Below are 11909 nucleotides of genomic sequence, written 5' to 3' on the forward strand. Positions count from 1 at the left end.
GCTGTGCACCAGGGCCGGGTTCCACAGAGCCCTCACTGTCACGCAGGGATAGCGCCTTGCCTTTTATTAGCCAAGGCCGAGGGCAAAGGAAGGAAGAGGAGCCGTGTGCTCTCCACGCCAAGGCCACGCTCTGGCCACCCGCCGCCAAGCAAGGTCATGGGCAGACAAAGAAGCAGCTCTCGGCCATAGGGATGCCAAAACCCACACCCCCAGGGACACCCTGAGACAGCCAGGCACCTTAGCAGGACAAGGGATGCTGTGCACAGCACACTACCAGCTCCCCATAGCCATGCACGGCACTGGGAAGGCTGGAGGAGGGGCCAGGCTGTGCCCCCAAGGGCCCAGCAGGGCAGGCTGGTGGTCAGGCACCACTACCACCTTGTGAGCTGGGAGAGCTGGCAGGAGATGAGCTGACAAAGAGCCATCAGCGCTGGCCAGCGTGTCTGTGTCACGGGATCTTGCCAAGCAAACCTCATCTGCTCTGAGGAGATCCAAAGAGGCCTGATAAAGGCAACTGTAACAGGATCTCTGGCCTTGAAAAGCAAAGTAAAAGTGGGAGGGAAGGATTCTCAGCGGGATGTGAGGGACAAGAGAGGCATCCCAGTCCATTTCCAGGCACCTCCCCTGAAGACTGCTCTGACTTCCCATGCCAAGCTGCAATCCCTTCCTCTGCCCCAGAGCCGAACGCGTGGGGGTGCCCGGGTCCGCCCGGGGACAGGGCCTGTCCGGGGGCAGCTCCACCGGCAGAGATCCGCCAGCAGCTCTGTCCTCCATCACCGGCGTCCGAACGCTGCCGAGCGTCCCCCGCTTCTTCGGGTGCCCACAGCCTCGCCGCCCCGCACCTTTCAGCAGTGATCAGGGCACTCTTGCAGAGCACAGAGACCCCCTCGTCCCCCCCATCCTCGGCAGAGCCCCTGGGCTCCAGGGCAGCCTCTCACGCCTGGCCAGCCCTGCTTGGACCGACTTCCGTGCACGCAGCAGGCAGCCAGCACTTTCCCGAACATCCTTAATGAGCAGAGAATTACTTAACCACTTCCCTTCTCGAGGAATGAGCTCCAGCACGGCACCGGAGCTGCTGTCTGCCCAGGGCCACGGTCCCACCAGCATTAGTGCTGGGTCAGTGCACTGACAGCCCCGCAGCACACACTGGATCCAGATCGCAAACCGTGGAACAATGGCGCTTCTGTTGAATTAGCCGGGCAGAGGGTCCCGGCTGCCGAGTGGGCAGATCCAGAGAGGAGGCAGAGGATGGGCAGGCAGGCTGGGGCTGGCAGAGAACCTGCCAGCACAGTGCCACCCTGCATGTTTCTAGGAACTAACCAGGAATGTGGATTTATCCCAGTCAGGCACCAGTGTCACACAGCCGGGGTATTTCCCACCCCAAACCAGGCAATCCTTAATGGAGTTTGAGTAATGCCAAACTTCCCTGGGAGATCTGGGGAGAAGAGCTGGGGGTGTGGTGTGCAGCTGAGCGTGCCCCATGCAGCAGCTGGCACACGGGAAACACCATTCCATGGAGCTGACACAGGGCTGGGAGCAGGAGCCCAGGGAGGAGCAGTCTGTCATAGCCCAAAGAAACGCTGGACACATTGGGTGGTTCTGAGCACCATTTTACTGAAGGGCTGGACACCTGCTAGGACTTCATAACAAAATTCACTTCATTTAAGAAAAATGACAGTCTGTTTTTTGTCCCATTCCCTTCCAAAGAGTGGAATAATACTAATGCTGTCTTTTCACTAAGCAATGCCATTCCAAAATATACAACGTTGAGTGTGGAACAGCCCAGCTTCATATTAACATTAAATATTATTAGAACTTCAGAAACATTCTACACAAACAAATGAAACAGTAAAAAGTTCACTCAAGAACAAGATGGTCATTGTCCTGCAGGTTGCAGTTGCTGCTCCCCAGCATTTCTCAGGATGCCCCAACACCAAGGAATGCCACAGCAGAGCCCATGGTGCTGCTCTCAGCTGGAGCAGGTCGGTGCAGCTGTGTGGAGTCGGCTCTCATGGAGATGCTGGTTGGCAGAGAGTGGCTGGGCAGTGCCCACCCAGAGCCCCCGTGTCACTCAGAGCAGCTGCCATGCCTGTGCTCAGGAAATGCTCCTCCTCAGCTCAGGAGAGCTGCACCAGGACCCAGGAGGAGAGAGGGCATCACACAGTGCCTTCCCCACCATGAACAAACACTGACACTCCTCTTGTCCCAGTCCTGGCCCGGGCAGGGCGGTGCAGCAGGGGCAGGAGGGGAGGTATTTCGGGGGGTAGCTCTGCAGCACCTTCTCTTTTCAAACAGCACCATGTGCCTGTGTCTGTGGGAATCACCAGACACTCACAGGGGCTGCCTGTAGCCACAGAAACACAGGAATGGAAAGGGCTAATTAAGACAATAAGGAGAGAGTCCCAGACGATAATAAGGCCTTTAAAGGACTCTCTGGGGAAGGTGTTTTGGAGGCCACATGAGCAGTGCCAGATTGTGAGACTGATGAAGGATGGGAATGAAGGGTTGGGGGGTACCTGCTCCAAAAGGACTCCCACTCCCCTGCAGCACCAGTGTGCATGTACTGCTGCCAGGCAGGGTAGGGGGAGCTCTGTGGCCAGGCAGGGATGGAGGGAAGACAGTGATGTGAAAAGCCACAGCCTTGGCTCCACTTTTGCACATCTTCTGCAGCAGACACAGAAGCAGCAGGCTGCTGGCTGTCCAGGTGCTGCTGGCATTTTTAGCTTTCCCTACTCCCAGCTTCTTGCTTTTTCACCAGCCTTCCTTAGTGCTCCTAAGCAAAGGGAGGGGTCTGGCCTCAGCACCATGGCTTTGGAGGCAGCTGCTGGCCAACCTGCAAGTTCCAGCAGTGTCCCAACTACAGACAAGCTTCATTCCACACTCAGGGATGACCTGGTGACAAAGGCTAGCCTCTCATGTCTTCTGGGACAACATTCCTCCAAGACACCTGGCACCTTCCTAACAGCATCCAGCTCCAGGCAGAACAGGCTGCAAGGAGAGGGAAACCCTAGCATGGTGCTCTCTAGCAGAGTCCAGAATGTGAGGGCTCAGGAGCATCCTGCCCTGCTGGGCTCTCCACAGGTTGTGCCAGCCCAGGTAGCTGGCAAAGCTGAGGGCTGCAGCATTGTCAGGAAGGTGCCAGATATCCCAAAACTGCTGTCCTCCCCATGGGCCACCTTAACTCCTGCAAGGCCATCCCCATCTGAGCACAGGAGCAAAGAGGCCAGTGCCCTTTTGAAGACTGAAAAAGAAACTGTCACTTCCACAAAAACCAACCAGCCTGGCTGAGCAGCCGGTGCTCCACAGCTCAGAACCAACCCTGCCAACCACAGTCAAAAAAAGGATCCTCCCACCAGAACCTGCCTTCCTGCCCGGGAAGCTGCTCAGCTGGAGTCACACTGCCCAGCTGGAGCTGAGAGACAAACCTGCTCTCCATACCCAGGGATCCCTTGAGCCATGGCCAAAGGCCCAGCTTCTAGACAGGGCAGGGAACTTGGATCCAAAGCGGAAGAACTGCTGGGCTGGCTGAACCCCCGCACGCTGGCAAGTTCTGGCCATGAACACAGCACAAGTCACAATTTAAAGGGCACAAACTCTGTGCTCAATTCCAAAATCCAGAGCCTCCCAGCCCCTCTTGCCACACCTGGAGCTGGAGAAATGCTCCTGCTGTACTGGGGGGCCTGGAGGACAGACCACAAACCACAGGCAGCTGCGGAGCAGAACCTTGGAGCCACATGTGCAGCATCACCCATCTGTGCCATGCTGCTGCTGATTCCCCTGGCATGTTCCTAGCTGGCAACTGGCTGAACTCCATGCAAGGAAGCACCAGGCACTGGGGGATCTCAGCCCACTAACCCCAGCCCTGGTAGTATGACCTGGTCTGAGAGCTGCCCAGTGAGGTGAGCACTCCAGGGAGCACACCTCATCCACACACTGAAATATCACTCATGGGCTGCCAAGCAGAACAAAAATAATCCCTTCTTTTTTTGCAAAAGAAGTGCTTAAGAAATTCTGTACAAGGATTGCTACAGCAGCTGGCTCATGGGGATGCAAATAGTTTAGAAGCAGCAGCAGCAACACGCTACATGGCTTGCAGGGAAGAGGCTGAGGAGAAACTTCTACAACCATAAGCAGTGGCAGATGGTGAAATCTGATCACAGTGGACATGAGCTTCAGAACATTTCTACCAATTAACTTGTGATTTCAACTGGTATCTGATGTCAGCTTCCCCTTCAGCTGCCTGCCGGACAGGCTGCTCTCCCCACGGACCTTGCTGACGGACATCTGAAGCATGCAGGAAGCTCAAGGACCTCGTCTGGTGGAAAGGAAGCATAAACTGCTCCTTGGCAGCTGAACAAAAGGAGAAATTATTTCCAAAAAAATCAGTTGGAAGAAGAGCCCTTTGACCGCTAGCCGAATCATTTCTAGAAGTGACAGTGGCACAAATCCATGCGTTAAAAGCATTCCTCAGAGAGTCTCCAAAGCTCTCTGCTGTCACAGTGCCCAGAACAACACAGGCCAGGTTAGGCACTTGGATGAATTCAAAGTGACTAATACAGAAACAGGTCTGGACAAGGTGCATACCACATGCTCAGCAGAGACCACAGCGCTCTGGGCAATGCATTTCTCTGTGCCTGCCAGTTACTGTTGCACAGATCCCTGCAAGTGTTACTCAGCTGCCACAGACTAACACAGGATAGAAGGGACCTGTGGAGGAGACCTCTGGCTAGATCAGGTCTTAGGTAGCTCTGGTTTGATCAAACCCTTCATCTACCCTGAACAGCAGAGAGCAACACGCACACAGAGTCCCTCTGCAGCCCCGTGCACATCAGTGTTACATGCCCAGGGCACCAGGAGCACCCACACCTGGGCATGAGCTGAAGGATGGGGGAGCCAACCTGTGCCAGACTGAGGCACCCCCTCTGCCAGTGCTGGCTGGTACCAGGGCAGCAGTTGCTGGCATTGGCACAGAGGCTGTAAACCCCTCTATAACAACCTGCAACCCTTTCAGTCAAGTTCCCAAAGCACCTGCAAGAGGAGGAAGAGGCAAGAGGAGGGCAGGGAATGGAGGTTAAGCACTGCCCTGCTGCTCAGGGCCCTGTGGTCTGTTAGAGATGCACAGGAGAGTGACAGAGAGGGGACTGGTGATGAGCAAGTCCCTGAGCACACAGCTATGGTGTGCTCACTTCCCTGGCAGCAGCCTCAGTGGCACAGAGGTGTTTCCAAAGCTTGTCTCTCCCTGTGGAGCAGAACACCTTTTGCTGGTGGCCTGGAAGGACACAGGGCAAACTGTCACCACTAAGCACGCACAGAACTCAGCTCAGTGCTGGGAAAGGCACGGCAGCACAAAGGCTGCTGTGCTGGATGTGTTAAGCAACAATACAAGTCAAGTCCTTGACTGGCAGAGACCCAAGCTGTGAAAGACAAGAGGTGATAGAAAAGAGTGAAGAGGCAGGCAGCAGTACAGCTGAGAGAAGACACACAGTGATGAGGAGGGATGTGCCCTGGTAAGTTGGCCTCAGGTGCTCAGCTTCCCACTCAGGCTGGATAAAAAGAGGCTCCGACCTGGATTCAGCCTTGTTGATGCACGTTGTTTTTCCCAGCGGAGGCCAAGGGCTCAGCTGGGACGCCTGTGCTGCATAAGGAGACTCCAAAGACAGCTCTCAGTGCCCTTATAAGGGTCTGGGAACGGGGGAAGCTGCTGAGCAGCCTGACAGCAATACCACAGGCAGGAGTTCAGAGCCCTCCTCGGGAAACAGCCCAAAAGAGAAACACCAGTGCAGGACTTCAAGACCTGGCATTTGAGAGCGTGGGAATGAGAAAGGTCTGAAGGAGTGGGAACAAAAGGAACAAAGCAATTTTTGGCCAGTTGACAGTGATGGAGAGCCCCTGTTCATCCAGCACCAGGTCAGGACAGGGAACTCTCTGCCAGGGCATTTTAAAACACAGAAGCAGAAGAAAATATTTCCTCCTCCTTGGCAGCCAAGCAGCGGCATTCACAGGTCACTCTCAAACACTGCAAGTTATGATCTCTGACAGCAACTCAGAACCCAAGTCTGGGGTTCAGGGCTTGCAATCATTCCCTGAATCATAAAATCACAGAAGGGCTTGGGTTGGAAGGGATCTTAAAGACCATCTTGTTCCATGGGCAGGGACACTTTACACTAGACCAGGTTGCTCAGTGAAAGTGAACCTCCACCCTGCTCTATGTGGGTGAGAGGAGAACCCAGATGCACCTCAGAACACTCAACTTCCCTGCCTTCTCACCCTGTCATGAACCTCCTCTCTCCTCTCCATACCAGTCTTCCTTTCTGTGCTGGGGATCAGACACTGACCCGCTTTATAAACCACTGAAATCCAACCAGGTGCTTGGGGGTGAGGCTCAAATATAAGGACCTGGGACTTCCCTGGGGAGCTCATCCCTTCAGCCAATGTCCACAGAGATTATTAGGTCAGACAACTGGTGTTTTGAGCTGGTGAGAGAATGAGTGGATTACACTACTGCTGCAGACATCTGAGCAGACAGCAATATCCAGAGCCAGGCCCATACCCAGCCCAATGCCTCTTCCTTTCCCCAGGACAGCAGGTTGTCCCTTCCAGGTGACAGCAGCAGCAGCACTAACTGCTCCAGTGAGGTGTTTCTCCTGGGATTAGTAGATCCCTCCCTGTGGAGTGCAGAGAGCACAGAGTCGTGTTCTGATCCAACAGCGTGCCCGGTGCAGGGAGGTGACAGCAGCCGTGTGCAGCAGTTCTGCAGTGCCTCCTAGGGATGGCAGAGCCTGCACTCCTCCTTCCACACAGAGCTCTCACACCTGCCACACACCTTCTCACAACATCCCTGATGGCACAGCAAGGCTGCCACCCCCCACATGATGCCCATCTCCCCTCCTACTGCTTCATCCCCACAAACCACAGAAAGAGACCCTCTATGTTTAAGTGCTGGTGTATGTGCTCCCAAATTTTTCACTTTTCTGCTTTAACTCAGGCTCAAGTATCCCACTGAGTCTGGGACTGGCAGGATGTAGCTAAAGCATTCAAACACAGCGTGTGTCTCTGTTGTGGTTTAACTCCAGCCAAAGCCAACAGTTCTCTACCAGCCCCTGGGATCTGCTCCTGGAACACCCAGCAACAGCAGAGCAGTTACATGGGGGGCAGGACACTACACAGTTCATGCTAACAATTCCAGCCCTTTGGCTCTAACAGTCACAGCTGGTGATCCATAGCTGCACCTGGGGTATAGGAGAGCAGAGTAATGCTGGGTGCTGAGGAGGAATCCTCTTTGGAGGCAAATCCCTACCATGTGTTCAAAACTTCTGCTACCCACAAAGGGAGGAGGTGCCCAAAGATGTCAGACAGACTTGCAGCCCTGTGACACTCCCCCACTGTTATGCAGAGGTTATACTGAAAACAGAATTAAAACTACCAGCTGGTAATTCTCCAGATTGTTTGGCATTCTGGAGACAAACAAGTGGCTACACTGCTGCTGCCTCTGAGCTGCTCAAGGGAGCCCAGGACAGACTGTCACAACAATGAACCACAAAGGAATTCTGGCACCTTTCAACAAAAGGCTAGCTGAAGGGAAGGAGGAACAAAAGCTATCAAACCCAATCCCAAAGGGATGGAGGAAGTGCATCTTCCCACAGTTCCTGGGCCATATGCACATATATGGATATATAGATATATAGATAATAAAGTTATAAAATTTGATCAAAATAAAACCAGTAAATGTACAGCTTGAAAAAGAGCAATATCACAGTGCATCAATGTTATGAGAAAGTCCTGTGTTCTCCCCTGCACAAGAGCACAGCCTGCCACGTTCAGGGAAGGGTGGTGAGAAGTGAGCTCTCTGGCCTGCTCAGCTCAATGCTGGCCAGAGTCACTGTCCCACACTCCCAAACAGGGGTTTGGATTTCTGCAGCCAGTTCTGCACAGCAGTGGCAGACAGGCAGGAACAGCATGAGAGTGGGCTGCTCTGTCTGCAGGTTAGTGGGCATATTGGCACCAGAGACACAGAGTCACTCCTAGGCCTCTCTGTGCTCTGGTGCCAGGCTCGTATTTACTTACTTACAGAAAAAAGTGACAAAGTGAAGAAATTCAGGGGACACTATGAGAATGGGACAAGGGCTGAATTTGGATCACAGGGGACAAGTTGACCCTAAGAATCTTCTGTGCTCTCCTCCTCACTTCATCATCAGAGGAAGAGTTGCCCACCTTGATGGTCCGGAATTTTAGCAGGTTCAAAGTGCTCTGAGCCTTTCGACTTTTCTTTCGGACAGGAATGGTATTTGCTTTTTTCCTCTGTGGTGCTTCTTTTGCCTCTGTAGCTCTTCTCTTCTTCTGCCTAGTGCCCTCCTGGTAAGTGCTGCTGTCCTTCCATTCTGTTTTCCCCAGCAGAACTTCCTTATCTTTGATTTTCAAGGTCTTGGGCTGTGGCGCTGTGGTGCAGTCCTGGGACGAGCTGCCTGCGACTCTCCCGTTGAGAACTCCGGAGGCTTTGCAGGCGTTGCTCTCCTGCAGCACTCCCCCCTTTGGTCCCTTCAGAAGCTTTAAAGCACGGGTGCCAGAATCGGGTGCTTTCTTAACCAAACGCTTGTACCCCTTGCCTTCGGTTATTTTAGTGCTCTTGCCTGAAGAAAACTGCCTTGGTGCACTTGAAGTCTTGAGGAGTTTAAGGTCTGAGGGAGAGATGCCAAGACGCCCCTGTGTGTACTTGGACTCCAAACAGGACGTGGCAGTTTTCAGTGGCACCAGGGCTTCCAGAACCACTGACAGTCTCATAGCTGGATACACGTCAGGATACATGCTTGTAGGGAAGCCCATCGTCGCCGCCTTGGATGTGCCAGATCCTGTCTGCTTCAAGGAGCTCAAGAGGAGATTTCTGGAATCCCCTTTGGAGACTTTCAAAGATCTCACTGGCATGCTGGTGGGCAAAGGGGCCACTTTTGCCCCTGAGTTCCTGGCTGGACTCTGGGTGGGCTCAGTGGTGCTGGCACAGTTGCGCTGAGTGTTTGCTCCCGTCTGAGTCGGCGTGACTGCCGTGCACGAGCTGTACCCGTACACATCCTTACTCCTCAGAATCGTGGGCTGGTAGCCCTCCTCCTTCAGGCCTTGGATGAAGGCCACCAGCTGGGTCTCTGTGTCCGAAAGATCCTTGGACATCGGGTTGAAGACTCGGAGGGCTTCCTCCAGAACTTTCTGTCCTGCAGAGGAAATTCTTGACCAGGAATGGACAGCTTTTTCTTCCTCATGGTTCACTGCAATATTCATGGCATTAGGCAAGCAGGTGCTTCAAAAAGGTCCAAATTACTGGGAAAACAACCCTTGACACCTCAAAAGGAGAAAGAAGACAGTTAGCTTACAGCAACTGAAATTATCCAAGTTTTTAATATGGGACCTGAAACCATTAAGCCCAGGCATGGCTGGTCGCAAACCCTGGGTCAGATTCTGGGCTCAATCCAACATAGAAGCATCACCAAGAAAAACCTGTCACTCATTTATCTCTGAAATAAAATTAAAACATCTCTCACAAAAATATCCTCCAACCTAAACAAAGATTTCAGGAAATCCCATCCAATCCACCCCAAGATGAAGGACTCCAATGATTAACTCAGCAAAATCTGCAGCTCATTTCCAGTTTGAGTCTTTGGACAAACAGATCTCATTTTCTCTGGGAAAAACTGAACCCTCATTGAACCTTTTCCCTGTGTACACATCTCAACCAGCACCATTGAGCCATCTCAACAAAAAGAAATGCCTAAGTACTTCAACTGCATCCCAGCACCACCTTCAATTTCTCAGCTTCTAAACTGATGCCACTCAAAAATTGATTCTGAGTCCCCTGCCAAAGCTGCAGCTTCCTCCTGGAGACCTGGCAGCAGGGCTGAAGGCTGTTCCAGTTGTGCTTCGTTGATGCTGAATGCTGTGGCAAGGCAGCCCTGCTCCTTGCTGTTCTCTTGTTTGAACAACGGTCCACAACTTGCTGTCACAGCAAACTGGTGCTGATCCAAGGACACTTGCTGCCAAGTGAGGAGGAAGCAGGAAATTCAAGCAGGGCGGTATGAAGGAAACACGCATCACCAGGGCCAAGTGTACAAAGGCCTGAGGGACAACACTGGGATCACACTCAGGGCACTGTGCAGCTGCCTGCCCAGCATAAAAGCATCAATTATTGCTTTCAATAAAAAATAGGCACTAAAGGGCACTCCAGGCAGGACTTGAAGGGCAGCCCTTCAAGAGAACTCTGATCCTGGTGGCCTCACAGCTTCACAGCTGGATGCTAGACCAACATAAAATCTTTTGCTTTATTGATACTGTCAAAATAATAATGAAGATTCAGCTAAAAAACCTGATCAGGGAAATGCAGGTGGTGTCAGAGACAGTTCTGGAGAGGGCAGTGCACAGGCAAGAAAGCTGTGATGGAGAAGTCAGTGCTTGAGCAGCCAGAACAAGGAACTGCTCATGTTCCATGTTCCCCCAGAACTCTGGTCTCACACAGCACAGGAGCAGAGCCCGTGCTGCCGCCAGCTGCACAAGCAGGGAAGAGACACAAGGCAAGAGCAGCCACAGAAGGGAAAGCACAGGTCAGTGGGGGAGTAAGAACCTCCACATGACAGACTAATCTCAGTCAAGTGCTCTGCAGACGTCACGGCCAAAGAGGGATTTGGAGGAGGATAATGCAGTTGTTCAGAGGCAGGCGGGGGATCTCCCACGAAGGAGGGGAAGCAGGCAGGGAGGTGATCCCACAGAGCCCCAGCCAGCGTCACCAGCCAGCACTGAGAGTCACCATCTCCAAAGTGACCAAGCAGTGCCAGGCACAGGAAAGCCAGAGAAGGTGTAATGGTAATTTTGATGTGGTGAGGCAGAGACCAAGAAGCACAAGTAGCGACATGTGCTCAACAGGCTGCAAGATGGTTCATCTTCAGGCTGCAGCAAGCCCGGGAGCAGCTGGGACATCTGAAGGGGTGTTCTGGCTGTGACATTTCATGGGAACAGTACTTTCCACCATCCAACCGCTCGGTGCTGTTTGGTGCAGTGCCAGCTGTATTGGAGGAAAGCCGGCCAAGAGCAGACGCACCCCGGGACAGTCTGCCCTCCTGACAGCAGGCTCCCTCCCGTGCCACACTGCTGTGGGGGGCTACGGGAGCACAGCACTCCCGGCACGGTGCGAGCACAGCACCGGAAGGTCGAGGCTAGCACCGGTTTAGAGGCCCGGCTGTCCGAGCACGGAAAGGGCTCTCCCGGTGCACCGCAGGGGAAAGCGGCTGCCGGCAGGGCCGAGACGCGGGGCTGGGGCAGCCTGTGGAGCCGGAGGCCGGTGCGCAGTCCCAGGGAGGGCTCGACGGGGTCGCCAGGTCCTCGCTCGGCCTCTCCTTCTGGCCCGCCCCTCGGAGCGGGCGATGCCCCTTCCCGAGCGCCCGTCCCTCGCTCCCGCTGCACCCTCCCACGGCTCGGCCCGCCGGCCGGAGGGACCCCGGGGCGGGCAGACCGCCTGGGCCGGCCCCTCCCGGCAGGGCTGCGGGAGGTGATTGGTGCAGACAGGGGGTGCGGCACCCGCGCTCGGCCCGCGCCGGCTCCCGGGACCGGGGGGGCGGGGGCCGGGGCGGGGCCCTCAGCGCCGCGGCTCCGCCTCCAGCACTCCGAGGCCGCCGCAGCGGGCGGCTCGGCAGCGCCCTCGCCCGGGAGCCGGCGTGGGGCCCGGGCCCGCCGGCCCCAACCTACCGGCTGCCGCCAGACCCGTGCCCGCCGCTGCGCCGCACCCGCCGCTCCAACATGGCCGCCAGCGGGGCGCCGGAAGCGGCCCTGCTTCCGCTTCCCGTCCCTTTTCGCGGGCCGCGGTCCCGCCCACAGTCACGGAGCCCTTTCGGTCACGCCCCCGCGCTCCGCCCTCCGCCCCCGGCCCCGCCGTGACC

The 11909-nt window shown here is 54.9% G+C and overlaps 1 protein-coding gene across 2 annotated transcripts; it reads right to left on the reverse strand.

Annotated features, from left to right (window-relative positions):
* Positions 1–1593: 1593 nt before the first annotated feature.
* Positions 1594–11795, reverse strand: CCDC71 (coiled-coil domain containing 71). 2 transcript variants are annotated; one of them, XM_064724471.1, is made up of 2 exons: positions 11719–11795; positions 1594–9328 (listed from the first exon to the last, which is right to left on the reverse strand). In XM_064724471.1, the coding sequence occupies exon 2, from the start codon at positions 9265–9267 to the stop codon at positions 8095–8097; it is 1173 nt and encodes a 390-aa protein (XP_064580541.1). In that variant the 5' UTR covers positions 9268–9328; positions 11719–11795; the 3' UTR covers positions 1594–8094. The 2 variants fall into 2 exon arrangements, with proteins under 2 accessions (XP_064580541.1, XP_064580542.1); XM_064724472.1 differs by lacking the exon at positions 11719–11795 and adding an exon at positions 9785–11576.
* Between the last annotated feature and the right edge of the window lie 114 nt (positions 11796–11909).

The sequence above is a fragment of the Zonotrichia leucophrys genome, chromosome 12 (assembly GCF_028769735.1).
Source record: "Zonotrichia leucophrys gambelii isolate GWCS_2022_RI chromosome 12, RI_Zleu_2.0, whole genome shotgun sequence".
Classification (NCBI taxonomy): Eukaryota; Metazoa; Chordata; class Aves; order Passeriformes; family Passerellidae; genus Zonotrichia; species Zonotrichia leucophrys.

Bases quoted from the DNA above. Each gene is read 5' to 3' on its own strand.
- CCDC71 (XM_064724471.1), bottom strand. From the start codon at position 9,267: ATGAATATTGCAGTGAACCATGAGGAAGAAAAAGCTGTCCATTCCTGG.